Source organism: Mytilus edulis, chromosome 8, assembly GCF_963676685.1.
Source record: "Mytilus edulis chromosome 8, xbMytEdul2.2, whole genome shotgun sequence".
In the NCBI taxonomy this organism is placed as follows: domain Eukaryota; kingdom Metazoa; phylum Mollusca; class Bivalvia; order Mytilida; family Mytilidae; genus Mytilus; species Mytilus edulis.
Genome location: NC_092351.1, coordinates 80,438,075 through 80,464,364, shown reverse-complemented (window position 1 = coordinate 80,464,364; position 26,290 = coordinate 80,438,075). Strand labels below are relative to the sequence as shown.

The 26,290-nt window shown below is 32.2% G+C and overlaps 1 protein-coding gene across 1 annotated transcript; it reads right to left on the bottom strand.

Moving 5' to 3' along the window:
- LOC139486361 (uncharacterized) lies at positions 1 to 26,290 on the bottom strand. Its single transcript, XM_071271226.1, has 11 exons — positions 25,855 to 26,290; positions 17,568 to 17,731; positions 13,188 to 13,382; positions 8,909 to 9,103; positions 7,607 to 7,729; positions 6,243 to 6,309; positions 5,433 to 5,608; positions 4,561 to 4,679; positions 1,913 to 3,559; positions 1,134 to 1,265; positions 1 to 193 (listed from the first exon to the last, which is right to left on the bottom strand). The coding sequence occupies exons 1-11, from the start codon at positions 26,195 to 26,197 to the stop codon at positions 4 to 6; spliced, it is 3,351 nt and encodes a 1,116-aa protein (XP_071127327.1). The 5' UTR covers positions 26,198 to 26,290; the 3' UTR covers positions 1 to 3.

The window sequence follows — 26,290 nt, the reverse complement described above, 5'->3', positions numbered from 1 at the left end:
TTTCTATTCTTTTGATGACCCATTAAACAGCCTTGTTCGGACATTGGGTAACGTCCATGTTGTGGTCATCTTATTCAGTGGTGCACGAGGACTACGAAACAACATAGAACTGTCATTCATTCTGGGTGTAGTTATCTGTGGGAAACTCGATGATAGGTTGGAATACTGATGAACTCTGGCTGGACTTGGCCATCTGTAAAGAAAATATAAACTTTTTTTTTAAACTTTTCAAAAATAAATAAAACAAAAATCTGTTTGGGTGAATTGCTTGTTTCTCTAACTGCTATATCAGGCATGTTTAACCAGGCCACATTCTGTATATATATGTATGTGCCTGTTCAAAGTCAGGAGCCTGTAACTCAGTGGTTTTTGTTTGTTGCTGTTACATATTGTTTTTTGTTCATTTTTTTTGTACATTAATTAGCCTGTTAGTTTTCTCAATTTAATTGTTTTACATTTTTCTCATTTTGGGGCCATTGATAGCTGACTATATGGTATCTGCTTTCCTCATTGTTGAATGCCATATGGTGACCTATATTTGTTGGTTTCTGTGTCAATTGGTCTCTTGTGAAGAGTTGAATCATTGGCAATCATACCACATCTTCTTTTTTATATGTCAGGTGTAAGTAATTTAATATTCCAAGATTCCAGTCAAAAATATCTATCTAAAATATCTCAACCTTAAAACATATATATATGTAGACTTTACCATTTATGTACATATATTTACTAGTGCATACCTAATTTTCAAAATGGTTGCGTTTTTTTAATTTTCTATAATATTTTAATCAGTACCCTAATGTCTTTTAAAAAAAATAAAATGCTCCCCAGGGTGCAGCTTGATATGCCCGCAATTCCAACCTTCCTTTAGTGGTTATAAACCTTGTGTTAACATTTAATTGATTTCTATTTACCTATACTAAAGTTTTTCATGTTCAGTCATCGGACGACGAAGTGATACCAATTGCAATATATATATGACCAAATCTTTTTTAACTTTGTGGTTGTATAAAAATCACAGAACACAATATACATGTAGCTAAGAAATATAAAAAGACCAAATCTTTTATAATTTTTGCAGTCGTATAAAAATTACAGAACACTATATAGCTAAAGAAATATAAAATACTAACTCATTGCCTATTTCTGACATCCTGGCCGATATCAATGACCTCCATCGATGAATATAAGGGTACTCTGTTTTATTGACGGGGTGGTCATCCATAGCTCTGTGAGCATCTAGGTCAGTCTTGGTTGGTAGTGGACTGTAAAAGAGAAACATGACATTCTATGGAATCAACATTCTAAAATTTTCAATTGTCAATTCTACCTATTTAGTTTTTTACACAAATATCAATTGCACTTTAAATCTATAATCACTATTTACATAATGCATAGGATAAAACTGTAATTCGTTTGTAAAGTATACTTTAAGTTTTAATATTCATTTTTTGGTTTATGGCAACTCTGTATCATTGAAAATCATAATGGTAATTATCATGATTATGGATAGTGTTGTTTAATGCCCAATAGCAAATGTTGCATGCACATCAGGATGAACAAATGTGTGTTAATGTGATAAGATTACAGAATATCAACACTGCTTTGTATTAGACAACATACACAAACCAGACAATTTTCAATGTTTATAAGTGATACATGTTGTTCACCAGGCAAAAAGTCCATAGGAAGATACACATGTGAGCCTACACAGACTCATTGTGACCAGTCTGTCCTCTTTTTCCTAATTATACTACAACCAAAGTCTTTTATTACATGTAGTATAACCTGTTAGGGCAAATATCTACAACCTCCACCACTGAAAGTAAGCGTGCTACCAAGAGCATGAAGTAACAAGCAAAGATTTGAGGTAAATTTTGTCTAACGTTTAAAGCTTTAATGAATTACCTACCCATTGATAAAATAACTCCTTTGATAAAAACAATTCCTGACCAGAAGAGCTTGCTTCATCTGTTCTCTGACAAAATGAAACTTCAAATTAACAATCACAATGGAATCGGCAAAATTAACATCAGCAGTGTTCAAATATTCACAGGAAGTCAGTTTAAATGGAACTCTGGGAAAAACTTTCATATCATTTAAGTTCATGTTTAATGGCACTACAGCTACTGTAGCAAGTATTTCTTGACCCTCACGAAGGTCAGATTGGGTCAAATCAAAATCAATAACAAAATCGCGATTCCAATCATCATCACTAAATTTCATGAAATCCATTTCCTCTAAATTCATATTTGATTTCCTTCTTTCATTCACGGCTTCAAACATAGCTTCAAAAATGTTTTCGGGAGTTTTGTTTTTGTTCATTTCAAATACAACATCTAAGTGAACATATGTAGGTTTTTCTTTCCCACTTATTCTCCGTTTTCTTTCTGGAGTTTGAGAGCATTCTGAGGTAGCTACATCAGTTACACTAATTTTCTGATCAAATTTATCAGTCAAGTCATCAACATTTGATGCTTCTTTTTCAAACTCCAGTTTTTCCGATTTCGAGTCATTTTTCGGTTCACATGTAACTTTCTCATCACAATTAAACTTAGATTCTACAATCACATCCTTCTTTTCTTGTTTTATGTCATTTTCAACCTTTGGAACATTTTCACCCTCGTCACATGTCTCTAACCTCCCGCCCTCATCACTGAGTGATGATAATGACGAGGAAACACTATCATTTCTTTTATCCCTCCACAAGGAGACATTTTTATCTTCCAAATGATTAGATAATGCTGGAGACTGACTACGATCGGTATTTTCATCAGAAGAATTTTCTTCAGCAATATCATCACAAATTCTAGTCGGAACACTTCCATTACAATAAATTTCTTCCGGTTTCTTCTCACTAAGTTCTATGTTCTTATTAATATCTCGCTTTTCAAAATTTTCGGAAATTGGATCCATACCCCTTGGTGGTGAATTGTAGGGTTTCGAACCATTTCTTTCATGAGGAGAGGAGGCAGAACGGTCTCCGATACATGAATTACAACTCACAGATCTTCTCTTCTGCCGAATTGATCGGTCTAACAATGAAAGTTTAGAAAACAAAGCAGTCAAGCATCCCATGGGACTCGATGATGCAGTGAAACTTTCCTGCATAAAATCACTACTGTCCATTGACCATGTCATGTAATTTTTACCGTAATCATAAATGTTATGCTTGGGTAAATGCAAACTTTCCTCCATTTCAGATGTATTTAGAGGAGAACTGGTTTTCGGCAGTCCTTTACATAAGAAGCTATTTTCCTCGAGAATCTGAGGGGAAATACTACGTTGACCTAATGAACCATTTATTGACTGAAATAATGATGAATTTAGAAATGAAGAATTCATAGGATTACTACTCTGATTAGCTGTAACAAAACTATCTTCCATGTCAGACTTTATGTCTAATTTATCTATCTTTTCAGCAATACACAATCCTAAACTTTGTCTATGAAGAAAATCTTCAAACAGATCCAGTCCATCTTCTGTAGTAAGATCAGCATAAGTCTGTAGGAAGGTCCAGTACTCTACCCATGGTATCTGGTATTCATGTGCTAACTCTCTACAAAATTAATCAATAAAATTTGTAATGTGAATTGATATTAAGGTGGTACCTAACACTACAGGGAGATAACTCTGTAAAGTCAGCTAAACGTTTTAATTACATTGTGTTGTAAAGGGAATATTAAGCTTCTCAATGATCAAAATTGGTGTTTGTCAAACTGCTATATAATCAGTGTAATTTTTCTGACAAAACGGTTGGTTCAAAATTTTTGAAATTTTTATATTTTTGTTAAAGGGTCAAAGTAAATACATTGTCAAAATTTTATGAAAATTAAACGAGCCAAATTAATTTTAGTGAAAGTGTTGGGTACCACCTTAAACAAATTAAATGACACCATATGATAGACTGATAAGAAAGCCATTTTGTACTCAACTAAATTGTTTATCACTGTTTGACTACAATTGATAATAAAATTTTACAAGAAAACATGTTACATTACAAAGCCAGATTATTTAGACTTTTCTGTGTATATACTATGTAATAGGAAGAGAAAAATAACCAATCTGTGTTTTGATCAGCTATGAATCAAATGTGTGACAAATAGAATAATCTTGGGTGTCACTACAGGAGCAGAATTTGCTATCTCTTCTTACATGTCTAATAAACTTGAGTTCACCCTCAGTTTTTTGTGGGGTTTATGATATTCAGTATTGAGTTTCTATTTCAAGTTTTGTAAACTTATTTTTCTTTCCATCTGTTTATCTTTAACTTTTGGTATTTAATTGCCCTCTTATTTTCCCGATTTTTTTTTCTTCAATAAGTTTAAAAGGGAATCCCATATGATCCAAAAAACTTAACCTGACTACAAAAAAATATAGAACTACCCAGGCCATTCATTAAGAGGCGGTACCCGGTACTTTTACCCTCCTATGCTATTGACAAGTATCGCCTAAATGTAGGAATTTTTATATAAGATATTCATGGAATAAATTGAAAAGTACCCCCTAGAAACGTGGAAAGTACCAGTCAACATGAAAGATAATGAAACCGCTGACTACCTTCCTATTCTTTCTACTCCTTTATCACTGTCCTCTCGCTTTGTGAAGACAAATTTCTGTTTGACATGGTCAGGACTACCAGAGGGAGGAGTCATCCATCTCTTGTGGAATAACATTGCCTGGAGCAGATAAATATAATCTTCAAATATCATATATTCAGTTACACAAGATGAATAAAAACAGTTCTTTTTTTTGTGTTTGAAAACTGTATTTCATGCTCATCCTTTCTTTTGATTGGACAAAGAGCTTGATTAAATTAAGAAATAATTCTTTCATCCTATGCTATACACTGGTTTTAACATGGGCAGGCATTAGATTTGTCAATATTTATATACAAGGCATTTGCAAATTTGCAATCATTTGTAAAATGTTGACACAAGTTTTACACATGTTTAATTAGAATAGAGCATTTCAGGATATAATATATACAAAGAAAGCTATCAAAATCAATTGAGAAACATAGCTGGTTCAAGTATTTTGCAATTATAAAAACATCCCAAAAATATTTATTTTTGTATTATAAGAGCTACTGATGAAGATTAATAGTGAAAAAAAACTGGTTGCTATTATAAACTTTAATAACATGTCTTGCTTCATGTTTTAAAAAAAATGTGATTTACTTGAATTATATTAAATAATTAATAAGGATGCTTTTTTTAGTTTTAAAAGTCTTCATTCATAACTCCATGTCAGAATTAGTTTATTCTGTTTTTTTCCCCCTAGAAAACAGTTGAACTCTGATTTTTTTTCTTCTTATATTTGCCTGTTTTGTAATGAATTTTTTTACCCTTAATAACTATTTTAATATCGGGATTCTTTTTTAGAGGAAATCTTAAGATTATTTGCTTCTTAATATTTAAACTATTTTTTACCTTTGAAGGTGTCATAGGACCAGCACAGGCTTTGACAGCCATAAGAGGATCTTTTGGACTCCAGGTACCAGTAGCTACATTCAAAGGCACCTTGGAACTGTCAGGTGACCAGGGCTGGCCAATAAGAGGCTGTGTAGAATTATCTTCTGCTCTCAGTAATGGAACATAAAACTGGCCTGCAATGAAAAAGAATGAGAATATATATTAGTGTTACTTTGAAACTTTTATAATTTGAAAATAAAAGGATATTTATATACAAGACGAAATATTTCAAACCTTTACAGACACAGCGACTTACTGTAAATCAATTTGCCTGTTTTCCTTTTAGATATGGCAAACTTTGACTGATATATGCCCGGCAAACTTTGACTGATATTTGCCCGGCAAACTTTGACTGATATTTGCCCGGCAAACTTTGACTGATATTTGCCCAGCAAACTTTGACTGATATATGCCAATTCCTCTTTTATACACTCGTAAGAAACATTAATTGCTTCTAAATAGCTATGGTTTCTTTAATTGATTGGAAAGATTTTTTGTTTTCTTCGTTCAGTTTCTCAAAATCTATATATGGTCATATATCACTTTATAACTTTTGATAAAAATGCCATCGTTTGGAGTACTTCTATACTCTACCATTTCCAAAAACAAAAATTAAAAGTTAAAATCCATTCATATCAATAAGGCAATGTAAGGCTACTTATTGTAACAAAGTATTATCTTCATAATATGTTGAATTTTTCTCAAAATTTAGAAACTGTATTTCTATCATTTAGCCTTTTATGATAAATAAAGAAATATGTCTTTTACCTTCTAGTAAATCTTTGATCTCAGCTTTCTGATCTTGAGTAGGGGTTTTTAATCTGGTGCATATTACCTAAAATAATAATCAGAATCTAGTTCATATCTGCTATACAAATGTAGGGGGTCTCATTGGGGGGTTCCGATCCCGGATCCCGCTTACTGTTTTGTCAGATTCCCGTATCCCGCTTACACTATGTACGTAAGCAATTCTAGTTTTTTTGTCATTTCCCGGTCCTGCTAAACCTCATTTCCCGTTTTCACGACACAATAATTTGACTTTCACGTGTCACGCTTACAAAAAATCGGCAATCCCACGTCACGCTTAGACCCAATGAGAGCCTGATGTAGTCTGAAAAAAATCACTACAATTGAACTACTATGGATTTGTTTTTTTTTCATGGGTACCAATTTTTGTGGATTGAGGAAAATTTTCATCTTTGTGGATATTTGATTTTGTGAAATTGTCAAAGCCTGCATAAATTTATATATAACATTTGTAATTCGTTGGATATTGAAATTAGTGGTTCCCAGGTAGCCATGAAATCCACAAAAATTTGTATCCAACAAATAATAAGAAATCCAAAGTAGTTGTAAAAAATTAAGAACAAACTACAATAATTTAATTTTGGATGTTACATGTCTTCTGATTGGCTGACGTTATTTTGTTGTCAGCCCATAGACATAATTTAGTCATGTGACCGTGACGTCATCAACGTTTTTTCATGGTTTTCTACGGTTTAAAATGGAATTTAGAATTAAATTATAAGAAATGACTGTAATATTTTTCTGTCTATTTGACATGCTATGCACGTTATTCAGTGTGCACCAAATTTTTTATGTTATTTCTTCATAGACAGAAAAAATATTACAGTCATTCCTTAAATGTATATATTTATTATATTCAGGCCCATAGAAGCAACACATTGTAGTACAAATTTGCAGTACATTTACACATTAATCAATGTAGATCCCTGTTTGAATTTACAATAGAATTAGAAATGAAAGCATTAAAAATCATTTGAACACTTTCTATATAAATTAATTATTAATAGTAATTATAATTGCTTAAGAAGAGAGTGGTTTTTATAGTAATGACCACTGAAAATTTCAATTGACCAGTATTTGCCGGTGTTTCCCAGTATTTGCCAGTATTTCCTGGTATTTACGTTACCTGTATTTACCACTGGCATGGTCAATATTGACCGCTTTTTTGTCAACCTTGCCATACACTGACCCATAGTCGTTTATTTGCACAATATTCAGACTCTGGTGGAAAGTTGTCTCATAGGCAATCATAACGCATCTCTGTATTTTTATTTAACTATATCTTTAAGTTTAACACAGCTGCACCCTATTATTACTATTCTTACATCTCTTGGAGTTTCTGCATATTTGTTCTTTAGAATTTTGTCAACTTTTGGATGAGACGCCAGGACTGCTACCACATCTGTGTAACCAAACTTACAGGCAAAATGTAGAGGTGATTCACAACACTGTAAACATAAAACAAAATATGCAATTTGAAGAAAGGTTAAATTTCTAAAATATGTAATGAACATGATGAAGAAAGAACGACATTTCTATAAAGTCCTTTGTATCCACAGAAGATCAACATTATATTATTTCATGAACATGATGAAGTTGGAATGCAGAGTGGATTTCAAGCCTAACTGTTCTGTAAGTAGTTTTTTCTCAAGAAAAGGGCATTGAATGATTTTACACTAGTAATTTTTGGAGCTCTTTATAGCTTACTGTTCCGTGTGATCCTAGACTCTGTGTTGAAGACCGTACCTTGACCTATAATGGTTTACTTTTATAATTGTGACTTGGATGGAGAGTTGTCACATTGGCGCTAATAACAAATCTTCCTATATCTATTGCATTTTTTACTTTATTTAAAAATTGAAAAGGTTGTCTCATTTTCAATGTCTCAATGTCTCAATGTGTTTGTAGATAGATGTATTTGTGTTCTGTTAAATTGTTCCTTTTAAAATTGTTATACAATGATGACTGATGTACCCATGTTTTGACTATTTTATTTATTGTGTCTGTTTAGTTAACGCATCAATGTAAATATAACGGAATTTGATGAGACTGTCATCAAAGAAAGAGGGTTAGCCCTATAGAACCAGGTTTAATCCACCATTTTCTACATTTGAAAATGCCTGTACCAAGTCAGGAATATGACAGTTCTTGACCATTTGTTTTTGATGCGTTTTGTTATTTGATTTTGCCATGTGATTAAGGACTTTCCAAATTGATTTTCCTCTAAGTTCAGTATTTTTGTGAATTTACTTTTTTTCATCATGATTAATTGATACATACAATTTATCAGTGTCTCAGAGACTTATTTTCCTGACCTCAAATTTTAGCTCACCAGAACCATGAGAATGTAACAGTCTTCTAATCTGCTAACTTACCAATTGTGTCTGATTCAAGGTCACTACGTTTTGATACAGTTTTAATATTTTGATAAATGTGTGAAAGGAGGGATTTAATTTGTGGTTTCCCTAAATTTCGAATTCATGCAAAATCTCTTAGTTTTTTTTATCTTGATTTGTATATTATAAATGGATTTACGAGTTTTGAACATGAGTATTCTACTAAATTCTGTTACTTCCAATAACACTAATTCTGTTTTTTATAAATAATTATTTTACAATATTACCTACCCCTTTATCAGGTGTGTTGAGATACAAATCAACAACAAAATTCATTCTATCTGTCCTGGTACACTCAGTTTCTTTAGTGTGTCCATAGAGCTTATCAAGGAAGCTTGGATCTTCTAAGATATCCAGTATCAGCTGACAGACTTGTGGCTGGTTACTCTTGGCTGCTACGTGTAAAGCATTATATCTTGGTCCTTCCTGTCAATATATTAGGGAAAGATTATATCTAATCTACTGTAAGAGCAGAAATTATTGAAAGATTTTTATTAATGTAACTAATGTTATTGTGTGAGTATAGCAATAATAAGAACACATATTCTGATATTAGATACATACAGTATGGCCAAATAAAAATATATGTGTGGTTCCAGTAACCCTACCGTCCCTACTTTTTCCGCTGAAAAATAGCCTACCCTAAAGATTTTATTGTCATTTTTCATTAAGCACTGTTAAAGTCAGAATGTTGCTCCCATAGACTCAATGTAAAAAAAAAACATAAAATAAAAAAAAAATCCCTACCTACCTACCCTAACTTTTTTTCAGATGTAACTGGAACCACACATACTTTTTTATTTGGCCTATGTATTTCATTTTGTCATTCTGTTTGCAGATTAAATGATTTTCCTGAATTGGCAATTAATAATCTTTGTCCATTCTTGAAAAACCACAATTATAAATCCACACAAAATTTATAAATGTAAAGTAATTTCAAATGGCAGACGCTAAATTCACTGCTATATATATATATGTGTAGTATAGGTATATCTTTTAAACATTTGCAAGATCATGAAGATCAAGCATTAAGTCCTATATATACTTTTCTTTCTTGCATCAAATTGGACCAAGTGTTCCGAGTAGTTATGCATACTCTACTGTATCACTAGTCTGTCGATACTGAGGTTGTGAGTTTGAACCCTGCATTGTGCATTAGAAACTGAATCTTATTTTAATTGCCTAAGATTGTCAGTTTTCCTACAGAAAGTTGTGGTTATCTCTAGCTTCTTGCACTGACTGTAAGTTGATATATAGCTAAAAGTGATGAAGTGGCATTAAACACCAACCAGGTGCTCTGCAGGGAGCAGCTTAATATGACTGCAGAAGTCAGACCCTCAACAGTTGAGCAAGTATGGAAACAACATTCAAGCTTGATACAGCTCTAAATTTGGATTGTGATTAAATAGTTGACACAGCATAGGTTTCTGACACAAAATGAATGTGGTCTAAGAACTTAAACTTAAAAACTTTTAAATTGGAAATTTACCTATTATGGTCCAATATTGTTAGATTCAGCATATCAAGGAACCCCAAGAATTCAATTTTTGAAGAAATCTAATAAAGTTAAATTTTGAACCCTTTAGACCTTTATGTAGACCATTGTAAAAATGGGACCAAATATTAAGATTCTAAATACATGGTTATATTCGGCATATTAAGGAACCCCAATAATTCAATTTTTAATAAAATCAAACAAAGTTTAATTTTGGACTCTTTGGCCATTAATTCCTAAACTGTTAGGACCAAAACTCCAAAAATCAATCCCATCCTTTTTGTGTTTATCAACCTTGGTGTTCAAATGTCATAGATTTCTATTGACTTATACTAAAAGTCATTGAGTGAAAACCATGAAAAATGCTTATTTCAGCCCTTTTTAGCGCTTAATTCTTCAAATGTTTGAAATAAAACTCCCAAAAACAATCCAAACCTCCCTTTTGTAATTATAAATGTTGTGTTAAAATTTCATAGATTTCTATTGACTTATAGTTATACTGAAAGTTATTGTGCAAAAAACAAGAAAAATGCTTATTTCAGCCCTTTTAGGGCCCCTAATTCCTTAACAATTAGGACCAAAACTCCAAAAATCAATCCTAAGCTTCCTATTGTCCTTATTAACCTTGTGTTTAAATTTTATCGATTTCTATTCACTTATACTTAAGTTATTGTGCGAAAATCAAGAAAATGCTTATTTGGGCCCTTTTTTGGCCCTTAATTTTTAAATTATTGAGACCACAACCCCCAAAATCAATCCCAACCTTCCTTTAGTGGTATTGAACCCTCTGTAAACCAGATGCTCCGCAGGGCGTAGCTTTATACGACCGCAGAGGTTGAACCCTGAACGGTTGGGGCAAGTATGGACACAACATTCAAGCTGGATTCAGCTCTAAATTTGGATTGTGATTAAATAGTTGACACAGAATAGGTTTCTGACACAGAATGAATGTGTTCTAATGAACTTAAAATTTTTGTTTTCTCTTAGAGCAATTCACTATGCTGTTGAATATTAATCCTCTCAAAAAAATGTTTGAAGAAATTTTCTTTTTTATTTATGAAATTTCAAATGAGAAAAATTGAACCCAATTTTTTTAATCACATCCCCCTTTCCCTTATTCCAAAACTAATCTCAATTAAAATTTCTAATGGAGTTTGCAACAATAACTACTCATTTAAATACATCATAAAATATTAAGATGTAAAAAAACTGCTTGTTATCACTGAATGGTAAAGATTATTTTAATTTATCAGTTGGTAGTAAAAAGTGAATATACATTGTATATTGTATATAACAAAGATTTAAGTTGATTCTGGACAAAGAAAGATAACTCCAATTAAAAAAAAATCTTGCTATTGCACAATATTTTGCAATTAGATATTTCTTGCTTACTATTCTGGCCAAAGAAAGATAACTCTAATTAAAAAAAATTTGCTATTTCACAATATTGTGCAATTAGATATTTCTTGCCATTGCGCAATACTGTGCAATTGAAAAGACTTGCTATTGCACAATACTTAATATAATAATTTTAGATCCTGATTTGGACCAACTTGAAAACTGGGCCCATAATAAAAAATCTAAGTACATTTTTGGATTCAGCATATCAAAGAACCCCAAGATTTCAATTTTTGTTAAAATCAGACTTAGTTTAATTTTGGACCCTTTGGACTTTAGTGTAGACCAATTTGAAAACAGGACCAAAAATGAAGAATCTACATACACAGTTAGATTTGGTATATCAAAGAACCCCATTTATTCAATTTTTGATGAAATCAAACAAAGTTTAATTTTGGACCCCGATTTGGACCAACTTGAAAACTGGGCCAATAATCAAGAATCAAAGTACATTTTTAGATTCAGCATATCAAAGAACCTAACTGATTCATTTTTTGTCAAAATCAAACTAAGTTTAATTTTGGACCCTTTGGACCTTAATGTAGACCAATTTGAAAACGGGACCAAAAGTTAAGAATCTACATACACAGTCATGACAGTTAGATTTGGCATATCAAAGAACCCCAATTATTCAATTTTGATGAAATCAAACAAAGTTTAATTTTGGACCCTTTGGGCCCCTTATTCTGTTGGGACCAAAACTCCCAAAATCAATACCAACCTTCCTTTTATGGTCATAAACCTTGTGTTTAAATTTTATAGATTTCTATTTACTTATACTAATGTTATGGTGCGAAAACCAAGAAAAATGCTTATTTGGGTCCCTTTTTGGCCCCTAATTCCTAAACTGTTGGGACCTAAACTCCCAAAATCAATACCAACCTTCCTTTTGTAGTCATTAACATTGTGTTTAAATTTCATTGATTTCTATTTACTTAAACTAAAGTTATTGTGCGAAAACCAAGAATAATGCTTATTTGGGCCCTTTTTTGGCCCCTAATTCCTAAACTGTTGAAACCAAAACTCTCAAAATCAATCCAAACCGTTCTTTTGTGGTCATAAACCTTGTGTCAAAATTTCATAGATTTCTATTAACTTAAACTAAAGTTATAGTGCGAAAACCAAGAAAATGCTTATTTGAGCCCTTTTTGGCCCCTAATTCCTAAAATGTTGGGACCAAAACTCCCAAAATCAATACCAACCTTCCTTTTGTGGTCATAAACCTTGTGTTAAAATTTCATAGATTTCCATTCACTTTTACTAAAGTTAGAGTGCGAAAACTAAAAGTATTCGGACGACGACGACGACGACGACGACGACGCCAACGTGATAGCAATATGCGACGAAAAATTTTTCAAATTTTGCGGTCGTATAAAAATTTATAGAGATCCATAGACTAAAACTAAAGTTATTGTCCGGAAACTAAATGTGTCTTCGGACAACAACGACAACATCATATGACGCAAACATTTTTTTTTTTTGTATAAAAACATCAAAGAATCATTTCATAATCATGCCTTTTGGATAGAAATGCTTATTCCACAATTAGTATCTGTATCACTAGTGATGTAATAGCAATGATGTAAAGCAAAAGTAGATTTTCCCCTAAATAAATACCTGTATAATTAGTGGTGTATCAGCACTACTGATAAGGAACCTTGGATTTTCCCACACCAGAGTTTCAATGGTGGTGGTGTCCCCTTGTTCTAAGGCTAATCTAAACTTAGAAATCTCCTGTACTTTAGGAGCTTTGTATGGTGAGCTTTCAAATGATACTCCAGTGCCCATTGTTGATATAAAGCCATCTGTTGCCTGAAAAAAATAAAATCAAATTAGATTTCAAGAACCTTTCTGATGGAATTTGATGCAACTGTCATTCAAGTGAGAAGTTATAAATCCAGATTTAATCCATCATTTTCTACCTAGAATGGGCCTGTCCAAATTAAAGAATATGATAGTTGTCGTTCCTTTGATGTGTTGCACACATAGTAATTAATAAATGAATCATTAAAATGTTTGTTCGTCTTATTTATTAATTCTATTTCATTAAAACTATTTGAAGATGCAGATCCCATGACAAATGTCCTTCAGTGATAAATTTAGAAATTAATCAAAATGTAAATCCTTTTTAATGCTATTCCATCATGGTTTTGTTTGAAAATCATGAAAAATAATACCATGAATTATACATCATTTGCATGTAATCATTTGCATAATACCACTGAACATGATGAAGATTAACTATGGCATAAAAGATCAAACAACTTGCATTGGTTAACCTAATTAGCCTTTGATGTTATGTAAACTTTATTGACCAATGAAATCTTGTCAATGTCTGTGAAATCTAAATATAGTTTTCAAATATATTATACTTTACACAATTCAATATGATTTGTTTGTGTGACAGAAATAGCACAGGATTATTACATTCACTAAGTTATAATGCATAAATTATAAAAGGTTACTTAATATATAAATGTCTACCTTAGATTATATAATTGCAAGATCAGATGTTTGATAGTTGGATATCAAAAAGTGTACACACAGAAATGTCTGGTCTGCCTGCATTACTAAGTAATCATATGATTGAATCTTACGTAAAATGTCTTGAATAGGAAGTACATTTTGAGAATGGAAATGGGGAATGTGTCAAAGCAACAACAACCCAACCATAGAGCAGACAACAGCCGAAGGTTACTAATGGATCTTCAATGTAGCGAGAAACTCCTGAGGAGGCGTCCTTCAGCTGGCCCCTAAACAAATATGTATACTAGTTCCGTGATAATGGATGTCAGACTAAACTATGAATTGTACACAAGAAACTAAAATTAAAAGGTTTGCATGAACTGAATATTATTGATGATAAAGGAAAACGAGGTGAAGATCAGAAGACTCTTTCAGAGAAACATGTACTTCTTCCAATCCTTATACACAACAAGTATGGATGAAAAAAATGGATATGGTATGGAAGCCAATGAGATAACTCTCCACCAGAAACCAAATGACATAGAAGTAAACAAGTATAGGTCACTGTACAACCTTCAACAATGAGCAAAACCCATACTTATTAATTACAATACCTGAGATACTGACTTTATCATAAAAACGTATACCCAACAAAAGAACGATGAAAATTAAGGGGAGATAATCCTTATGTAATTTCCAATAACGTAAGTATTATGAATTAATATCAATGAAGTCATAACAGATAAACCCTGTCAGGTAAACTTGCGTACTGGCACTTTTGCACGGCTGACATGGGAGGTGGGGTAGGGGGGATGAAATTAAGGTCAAGGTCATTTATAATGGACGTATATAAGATGGAAACCCTAAGCATAACACATTGCATTGGTTAACAGAAAAATGACTATCATTCTTAAAACTCTGCCCCTGATATCCCATTGCATATGTTTCATTGTTAGCTAGACAAAAATTATGGATTAAGTACCAAATAGAAGCTAATAATTTTAAGTACTCTTAGCTTAATTTTACATTGCAGACAAATTAAGGATGTTTGCCTCCTCATGTTTTTAAATTTTTGCCAGATATTTGGAATCCTCTGGTTTTATCCATGTAGTACCATTAAAATTCTAGCCCCACTAGCCCCTACTTTTCTTTCCATAATTTGAAAACATTTAGTTTAAAATGTCATTTTTGAAAATCTTATAAAATCCTTGTTATTTTTTCATTGTTTTTGAAAGAGAAAAGATGCCAATGTTAAATGTAAGAAAAATCTAGAGAGAATTATTTCACGCCAAATTTTCAATAACTTATATCTTGAAAACAAGCACACGGACCCTCCATTTTTTCTGCTCTTTTAGTTCCTTTATTCACATCAATTTATCATGTTTATAGCAGTCTTTTAAAAAGCTTAATTTTGTTATTTTGAAACCGAGTTGTGAACATCCTTAAAGAGTGCATGAAAAATATCATACGCTTATGTCATAATATAGTTAAACATAAAGAATAAACTTAATCATGTTAATGGTTTGTACAAATACAGTTATTTGCCTGTAATTTTAAATAAACAATTATGTGTTCTGCATAAACAATAATTTTTAGAAAACAATCCATTAGCCTAATTACCACCCAATGTGTTCTTGATATTCAAATAAAGGTCATTATTAGCTCTTTACAAAGTGCCATGATTGGGTTTATGTTTATTAACAAAAACACCCACATTGATAATATCATGGTTTTTTTTCAATTATCATTTCTGTATGTAATTACGTAACATGCATAACACAAATTATTCATGTTGTTTGCAAAATTTCAATAATCTGTAAATATACATCACTGACAGTGGCGGATCCAGAAGGGGTTGGAACCCCCCCTTTTTTTTGGCCGATCAATGCATTTGAATGGGAGCATATAGTTGGAACCCCCCCTTTACTCTGTGTTGGGAACCCCCTTTTTAAAATGGCTGGATCCGCCACTGACTGAAAAAGATACAAAACTGATACATTTCAAAAAATCGTCCGTTAAGACAAGGACATACATATAAGGGTGCTTGAAAATTAAACAGGAGAAGGAAAATTTCTTCCTGCTTGAAGCATGTCAAGGGGAGATAACTTTATTTACATCAGGAAGTTAAACTGTTAAATCATCTGTCTTTAAACTTGAAAGACATGCATTATCATCAATATCTACATATATATAACAAGTCCTCACTATTTATATTTATATACTTGTACACATCCTTCTATGCATTTCATAGCGTTCAAGTTGCTTTCGTTTTCCATTTGAGAAAAAACTAAACTTTGACAAAAGAAGCATGTTAATGAGGTCAAGGTCAGATAAACATTATCAGACAGATATATATATTCACATTATTTTATAATCATGCCATAAAAATATAATCAACATTTTATTGAGAATGGCCTAACAGGGAAAATAGATTTGATTTCAGAAAGATGTTCAAAATCTTTAATGAGGGTGGTAAAGGGGGGGTGCTTGCACGAAAAAAACGTGAAATAAGACATAATTTCGCATTGAACGTGAAATAATTTCTGTAATGAACGTTGCACGAAAAATAAATACTTTTATTTGAACCTTTTGTGACTGAGTCACTGTCTTCTTGTATATATTAACTCTTTGTTTTACTTGATATTCCCGATTTAGTATACACATTTATGATATAATTGGTTTACGGCTTTTAAAAAAGTATTTCTTGACGATCCCTGTCAAGTGTTTGAATTTTATTTGAAAAATACCGAGCACGCAAAATAAGACTGAAAATCACAATGCACTTAAAATTAAATAAGCAGAACACGTTGAACGAGGCACCTGTCTTGCACGACTGAACGTCAAATAAATAAGTAAAAACACGTTGAACGTGAAATAAAAAACGGCGATCACGTTGCACGAAAATAACCCTTTACCACCCTCTTTAATATGCATGCATTTACTCTTTTTTCATGAAATATAAATATGTTAATTCAAACCCCACCACATGTTTGCCCCTGTCTTAGAACCTCTGGCCTTTGACAGTCTTAAAATCGAGAATGAAAATGGGGAGCAGACAATGGGGAGCAGACAATGGGTCTTCAAGGCAGCTAGACAATCCTGCAACCAGGCTTAATTTATCTGTTTTTTTAATTTTGTTTTTGATTTCTTTTATATGTTTCAAAGTTTAGTTTGACATCCATTTTTACTGAACTTGTACACATTTTTGTTTAGGCAAAATTGCCAGCTGAAGCCCAACTACTGGTGCCAGATTTTCTTACGGTGTTGGAAGACCCATTGCTGGCCTTGGGCTGTTTAATGCTCTTTGGTCAAGCTGTCGCCTCGTTGATACATTCCACATTTCCACTCTCAATTTTATGTACATAAATTTAGTAAAGTTGGAAGATTTTAATTCATTTGGGGACTTATTTCAATTACAGGCAGTCAGACACATCACTTATAACTGAAGAAAACAGATTTATTTTAAATCCAGTGATTTAACAAAGTTAACAACTTTACTACAAAATCAATAAAATTGATAACAACTTTAACCTTTGGAGATGACGGTTTCCATGGTGATGGAGAAGGCTCATCAGCTGAAGACTGACTGAAAAGTCTGGCATCTTGTTTTGACTTGAAGACTTTAAACCTGGCCCCAGCATACTTTTTAACAGCCTGTAGGGCCTGGACTTTGTCTTTGAATACCAATTCTTCATCTGAAACAGAAATGATTTATTAGTCCTCTTACAATTATTAATTATGTAAAAAGATTTATGGTTGACATGATATTTTTCAAATTTTTTTTGTTGTAATTTGGCTTTTCCGAATCAGAAGGACTATGGGTAATCTCATTGTTTGTAAACAAAATGAAAATAACATTAGGTCATCAGTCATTGGATGAATTTTCATTGTTTAGAACATTTTAAATTTACACCAACCATAATATTTTGGTGTATACTTTTGAAAATATTACCCAGAATGCATTATATTCTAAATTGGTGAATTACTTACAAACTCTGGTACTTATATATATAATTACTATGCTTATACTTAATTATGAGGCTCCCACAGGGTACCCCCCTCAGGTCGCAAGGTCGCTTTTAAATTTGTTGAGAGGTTGTTTTTAAGGGAAATGTACAGGTCGAAGGTCGTTTTTCCCCAACACAGAGGACGGAAGTCGGTCCAAGGTCGTTTTTTTTCCAAATTTTACATGTCGTTTTTAGAAGGCCCTCAGGTCGGAGGTCCCCTCTAAAAAGCACAGAGGTTGTAGGTCGTTTTTGACCATGCGGGAGCCTTAATTATACAGACACTGTGTTTATGAAATGTATCAATTTTTTCTCTTCTGTAGATTTATTAGGTATTAAATAATCAATGCAATGATTTGAATACAGACTGACAGATAAGAAAATACAATATATTCCTTTTGAAAAAAGGAGATAAATAAGCTCTTCTGGTAAAAAAATATCTAAATGTAATTGATGAAATTGAATCTGATGATCAACAATGATCAATTTCAAATGATTTTTCAACAATCTAGTAAGTTAAACCAAGAATTTTTATATAATACTATCCATGGTATTTAAAAATCCTTGGTAAAATATAGGATCAAATCTTAAATTGCATGATTTTGCCTAAATAATAGTCCAAATTTCTTGGGGGCTAATTACCACATAACCCCTATCACATCAGTGTATATATCTGTATATATCAGGCCATTGAAAATATATCTGCCAGTCCGCCACTTATTCTGAAAATGTTAGTAGCTTTTCAAAATCTTTCTTACTTTTTTCTTTTTCTAACACACATGACACAGGTCTAAATGCAAATCATTTTACATGAACTAGCATTTTTCTGTTGTCAAATTGGTAAAAAAAAAAACAATAATGTGTGCTTTAAAAGAAACATAGCAAATAATATACTTTTAATTTTATACAAGAATCAGAGTATAGAAAGTTATACCACTCTCCAATTTTCTACAAAACACAAACTGCCTCTTGTAAGAAAGTTATATACAAACTTCAGTACAAAACATTTTCTATTTGTGTCAAGTGATTTCTGCTTTCAATTATATTACATAATGCACATGTATTGTTAGAACCAAGAAATCATTACTCTTGTACACAAGTCCATGAAGACTTGTGATATTCATTATAGTTTTTGCGCTGGCAATAATAAATTCTGTGAAGGAAAAAATTGTTTACAATCAAAAGTTATTTATCTTTTTAATAACATGCTCTTGGCAGTACATAAAAAAATTCAAATTAGTTTTTTATTTCTACATGAAATGTATGTTAATGAAAGATTAGGTAATGTAAAACCTCATCATGTTCATTGTACATGTATAACTTTTATAATAACAAATTTTCTTATTATAAGTGTGACATGCACTGTTCATGTATTTGTTACATGCATGGGCTTTGCTCATTGTTGAAGGCTGAATGGTGACCTATAGCTGTTTATTTTTGTTTCAATATTTTTGTTTCTTGTGAAGAGTTGTCTCATTGGCAATCATACCACATCTTTTTTATAAATATGATTTTGCTGCGCTTTTTTTTATAAATATGATTTTGCTGCTTTTTTCTTATTTTAACAATGTCTTATTGTCTAACTTTGACATGCACTGTATTTGTTACATGCATACAATTTTTCTGGCTTTAAATTTAGTTTGAATGGGAAACACACTGATAGAATACAGCTTAAAATAATCTTGATTTTTGGGCCAGCAAGAATGCCAAAAGAAAGTTGCTTTTTTAAGTTTGTTTTTTTCACTGTTAAAAAAAATATAACAAGAATGCATGCAATGTCATGTTAAACAAATCCTAACTTCTGCATGTCCTTATTCTAAGTACATGTACTGGCAAAGATACTACAAAAATGACACAGAAACATTAAAATCCTTTGGGAGAGGTAATCATTCATATTTCACATATACATGATATATATGTATTACAAATTAATAGGGAAAGTCAATAAGTATACATCTTTTTATTGCTTATAATTAACAAATCCATTGGGATTTTCCAGATTAAGTTTCCATGGTATCAGGAAAACAGCATTCCAAATATTTCAAATACTGCATAATTCTGAAATTTTTGTGACTTTGGATGAATGGATAATTTAATTGGTGTGTTTCATTTTTGTGAAATCCGGAAAATTCTGAAATTTTAAAAACATTTGAATAAAAAAAAAACATAGATCAATGACTTATCATTTATATCAGAGGCTTGTCAACAAATATTGCTATGCGTTTACTTTTATACATTGGCTAGAGGTATAGGGGGAGGGTTGAGATCTCAGAAACATGTTTAACCCCGCCGCATTTTTGTGCCTGTCTCAAGTCAGGAGCCTCTGGCCTTTGTTAGTCTTGTATTATTTTAATTTTAGTTTCTTGTGTACAATTTGGAAATTAGTATGGTGTTCATTATCACTGAACTAGTATATATTTATTTACGGGCCAGCTGAAGGATGCCTCCAGGTGCAGGAATTTCTCGCTACATTGAAGACCTGTTGGTGAGCTTCTGCTGTTGTTTTTTCTATGGTCTACCTTGGTATGCAAAAGTTTCAAAGTCAATAGACCATGACTGAGGGTATCAATCTGCACCTTAGACCATGACATTAGTCTGATGCCCAACATGGTCTTAAAACTAGTACTAGTAATTTGAAAAGATGTTTGTGCAGACTCAGGTATAGGGCCAAATAATCTGAATGAAAATGAGAAGTGCTAATACTAATACAACTGCAAACCAAATATCATTGATTTAAATATTTATCGGTCGTCCCACTGTCTATATCACTCTGTTCAGCTCTTAATATTATTCTGTATCATGTCTTTGTGACGTCAAATACGCTGACCCGGCCTTAATAACTTTGACCCGGACATATCAGCGACGTCATAATGTTTGAACCGACGTTAATAACCTAATAACTTTGACCCGAACTTATCAAGTCATCTTTTGTGTGCTGGTGAAACAAAGAAAACACTTCTGAAACACGCAAATATAGCCCGATAAATCGATTATCAGATTATCTGCATATTGATATTGTAAAATATTAGCTGCTTGACATAATATGAAGGCTTTTTGATCTCGTTCGCTACGCTCACTCGACAAAAAGCTTCATATTATGTCTCGCAGCTAATATTTTACGATATCAACATGCAGATAACCTGATAATCGGTACATACATGTACATGTAAGTGCATGATTCCCATTAAACCAACCTACATGTAATCACAAAATTTAATCAACTGTTGATACTGCAGTGGCTGGAAACAGCAAACCTACATTTATAGACAGTGATCAAGCTACCAGACGACTGGGGCGAAGCTGTCATTTTACTTTGCCCAGCCCTCAAAAGCAAAAACAAGATGCTTTCAATTGCTGATTTGTGAAATATCAATATTTATTTTGAAATGAATTTAAATCCTTGAACTTTTTTTGTTTCTGTGTCAACTAAAGTCTTGCTTTTTAACTTGAACAAGATGAATGAAAAAAAAACAAACAGAAAAAATCCAGGAGGTTAAACCCTCCCTCCCAATACCTCTAGACAATGTAGAATAAAGACACATATACAATGTTTGTCTATTCATCTTTTTCACCATGTTAATAATATGATTGTCCATTCTGTATTTAAGAATTGAATGCTTCTTTTTGTAAATTTATTGGGGTGTAAAAGCGTTGACCGAAGTACATTTTGTATGAAGCGTGGAAGCGCTTCATTCTAAAAATGTGCGTAAGGTCAACGCTTTTACAACGCTATAAAGTTACAAAAAGAAGCTTTCAATACTTATAATTAAATTTTTAAGTAATGATCACGAAAACACGAATTTTATATATTTTTTTATTTAATTCACCTGTGCACTTTATTGTTGGACCACGTGTTATCATGAATGAAAAGTTGTATTGAGCAATGCAACTGCTTACGGAATAACACGTGCTATGCAGTTAGCCAATCAGAATAAAGCATTGTAATGAAACATACATCTAATGTAATTATTCAATATTGATCATGTTGGTTAGTGAATTCTCATAGCAATATGATCCTAGCTATTTATGTACACCTACCATCATAAAGTACAAAAAACTTATTATCAAATTGAATTGATTATAGATTTAGGTAGCCTTGAGAGTGATGATGATAGCTTTTGATGACAGACAGTTTGTTTAACCAGAATCAATATGCTTTAGGCCAAATAAAAAAGATGTATGTTTCCTTTTACCCTACCCTTCATAATTCTTATAAGCTAAAAAATAAAGCCTACCCTAATTCTTTTTTGTCATTTAATTTTCAATAAGCACTGTTAAAGTCAGAATGTCCCTCCCAAAGGTAATGTAAAAAGAAAAGTAAAATAAAAAAATCCTACCTACCCTATATTCATGATATTTTTTTTATGTAATACGAAACACACATATTTTTTTGTTTGCCTATATGATAAACAAAAGATAGTTACATTTTGTTGTAAACATATACCATGTATACATTGGTATAGTTACTAGCATGGGCAATAGCAACTTTGAGTTTTTAGTTTGTTTATATAATTTTAATTGGATTGGGTCTAACAGTACTAAGGTTTGAAACCTGATTCTTTAATTTATAGATCAAATCTAGACCAGAACAACAGATGGGTTTACACATCATAAACTTTTTAAAATATCATGGAACTAAGAACAGGCAATTACAGAAAAAACACCAAATGCACCAGATGTAATTAGTGGCAGTATTTTTAATTTTAATTTCAGAACTTTTATTTCAGATACATTTTGTAGCTACTTGACAACTATCGTTTTTAATTGTTTTCAATAGGTGAAAATTTCTTGACTGAAGGCATATCATATGACAGTTCTGAAATCTACTTAATTTAAATCTCATCTAAACATGTTAAATGATAAATTAGCTGCTAGTAAATTAGTTCCAAGGCTGCAACCATTAACATTATTAACTTTTCATAAATCAAAAGCAGTTGATGTCAAATTTACATATCATGTACATATACATGTACATAGTTTGTCCTTCAAAATGAAACCTCAACACAAAATCTAACAATAACCAACAGATTAGGCCATAAAAAATAATAGGTTTGTTTGCCCAAACCCTACCTACCCAGAAAAAAGCTGCCTACTCAAATTCTTTTATTGTCCTGATTTGAAGAAGTTTTTTTTTTTAATTCAGATAGATACGAAGACTAATAAACATCCGATACTTCAATTTCTTTTTTTGATGAAAAAAAAAGAAAATGCCTACCTACCTACCCATTGTCTCAACCTTTGGGTAGGGTTTGGGCAAACCAAAATATTTTTAATTGCGGCCTTAGGTGCCATTGGGAGTTCAGGCAGACATAAATGGGTTTAAGTATGGCAATAATTTCATAATCTCTTTCCATGTTTAAGAGTTTTTAATGCTAAATAGTTTTACTGTTCTGTGAAAACCATCTTCCAACTCTCAGTAATTGTAATCAAGGCACATGTAATATACAATCATACTTAAGCTAAGATGTTTAATAAAATCACATTAAATTTTTATTGAATGCTATAATAAATGTACACTGATATACATCCAACATCTGCCTTAGAACTGCATTACTTTGGCACCATGCCCATTTAAAGCATACATGTACATGTATATAATATGAGTGAACTGGCTTAATATTAAACAGCAAATTTAAAGGTGTTCATCAAACTTCTGCCTTGCAAGATTTAAAAAAAATTGTAAAATGAAAACTTTTTTGAATACATGTATTAGCTTTTCACCATCATTATCATAGTTATCTTGCATGTACCTGTATCAAACTGGAAGAAGTCAAATAAATTGCTTCTATGCATGGTTCTAAAATAAAACTAATTGACTCCACAGAAATTTCTCTGTCATGACTGTATCACTCTTTAAGTGTATGTAAACACACAAAACCTGGATAAATTTCAACAATGTTTGTTACTCATTAAAGGTGCATCTTTAGTCCTGATGTTCATGTTACAATGCACTTAATTTGCCAATCCTGGTTAGGCCAAATAAAAATATATGTGTGGTTCCAGTAACCCTACCGTCCCTACTTTTTCGGCTTAAAAATAGCCTACCCTAAAGATTTTATTGTCATTTTTCATTAAGCACTGTTAAAGTCAGACTGTTGCTCCTATAGACTCAATGTAAAAAAAAAACATAAAATAAAAAAAAATCCCTACCTTAGGCTACCTACCTACCCTAACTTTTTTTCAGATGTAACTGGAACCACACATACTTTTTCATTTGGCCTTACGCATACAATTGTTAAACAGAATATTCAATAAGAGCATTTGATTTTCTATAACCTTTAGTTTTGGTCTTGATTAATGCATGTGATATTTGCCACTGGACATGATGCATTAATTCATCATCATCATATTTTTTTTACTTACATGTACATTGAATTTATGAAATGTATATATTATATAGCTTTAAAATTAAGTTTTAACAAATCATTAGGCTTCAATCCAATGTATTTTATATGTACATGTACATGTATGCATGACATGTATGTACATGTATCCAAGTAGGAAAATTTGACAAGACTGAAAGTGGCTATATTTCTTTGTAGATAAAAGTTTCTGACATGAAACTTATATCATGAACTGTCAACATTTTGGTGAAAAGTAAGACCAGAAACAAATCCGTTTTGTTTTTACTAATTATCATGATTATAGATGACAATTTGCTTCCGTCATTGTCAGTGCTTGCATGATCATAAATTTTGACATAGACCTGTATCATGTGTATTAAAAATATATATTTATTTGGGTATAATAAAATGTGGCAATTTTATATCATTTTACAAGAATGTGTCCAAAGTACATGGATGCCCTACTTGAATTATCATTTTACATGTTCAGTGTACAGTGAAATTTGGGTCAAACCTTAAATTTGGCATTAGAATTAGACATGTTAGAAAGATCATATCATCATGATCATAGTTAACATTTGTACTAAGTTTCAAGTTGATTTGACTTCATCTTCATCAAAAACTACATTCACCAAAAACTTTAACCTGAACTTTGCATTATCATTTTCTATGTTCAGTGGACCATGAAATTGGGGTCAAAACTTTAATTTGACATTAAAATTAGAAAGCCATATCATGGGCAACATGTGTACTTAGTTTCAAGTTAATTGGACTTAACCTTCATCAAAAACTTACCTTGACCAAAAACTTTAACCTGAAACGGGACAGATGAAGGGATGAACAGACGAACAGACCAGAAAACATAATGCCCCTCTTCTGTCAAAGGTGGGGCATAATAAAAATGAAACCTCCTGCAGACTGAAAACCTGTTCATTAAATACATTGTAAGATTTTTTGTTAAATTGATCACATGACAAACCATGGTCTATCATCATGGATCATAATGATGAATGCTTGACAATTCAACCTGGAGACAAGTCGGACCAAGTCCACTCGGACCGTCTAAGCAGACAAATCGGATCGTTTAAGATTAACTTAGTCTGAGTTGTCTTATTGACAGCCCAAGTTATCTTGTCTCCGGGTCGACTTGTCTCGCACCCATAATTATCACTCACATGTACAATAACTCATAACCTTAGCATGTCACATAAGTCGTAGGCTCCCGTTAAATAATTTAACAAAATCTTACCTTAGGTACCAGGACACAATTTATATGTTTATTCAAACTCTATAGGGGTGGATCCAGCTATTTGAAAAGGGGGATTCCAACTATATCATATACATGTATGTCCCCATTTAAATGCATGGATCGTCAAAAAAAGGGGGGCTCCAACCCCTGGATCCTAACTACTCTACATACATGTATATTATGCTATTTGCTCATAGAAATAAAACAATAAACCCACAAACCTTCTGTTTCTTTCTTGTCTACCCCATGTGGAAGACAGACCCCAAAGAATACAGACGGAACATCGGACGTTTTAGAATCCACTGTATCCTCGTTCACTTTAGCTACATTCTTCACAGGCTCTACATTATCTGGGGGTGAGTTATTGTTCACCACATCCTTTTCCTTTGCTTCACTGGTTAATAATTCTGGATGCTGTATCTGGTACAATCGTTTTGCTAGACGTTTTTGAAACAAATTTTGTGTCGTGGCAGTGATTGGTCCAACTTTTTCTCCTACTTCTATCAATTTAGTCCTTAAATCTGCGACTGACAGTTCCTTAACTTCGTTTAGAATGTCATCCATCGCGTTAACTTCGTCTTCTAATCACATGCCAAACTTTGTTTACAACCCACATCTCATTATAGATAAATCTAGTTCCGGTTATCAAATCGTCCC

Coding starts and splice junctions, on each gene's coding strand:
- LOC139486361 (XM_071271226.1), bottom strand. CDS start 26,197: ATGGATGACATTCTAAACGAAGTTAAGGAACTGTCAGTCGCAGATTTA. Junction 9,104..13,187: donor ATACACCACTAATTATACAG/GTATTTATTTAG, acceptor ATATATTGACAG/GAAGGACCAAGATATAATGC. Junction 7,730..8,908: donor TCAACACACCTGATAAAGGG/GTAGGTAATATT, acceptor TTATGTTTACAG/TGTTGTGAATCACCTCTACA.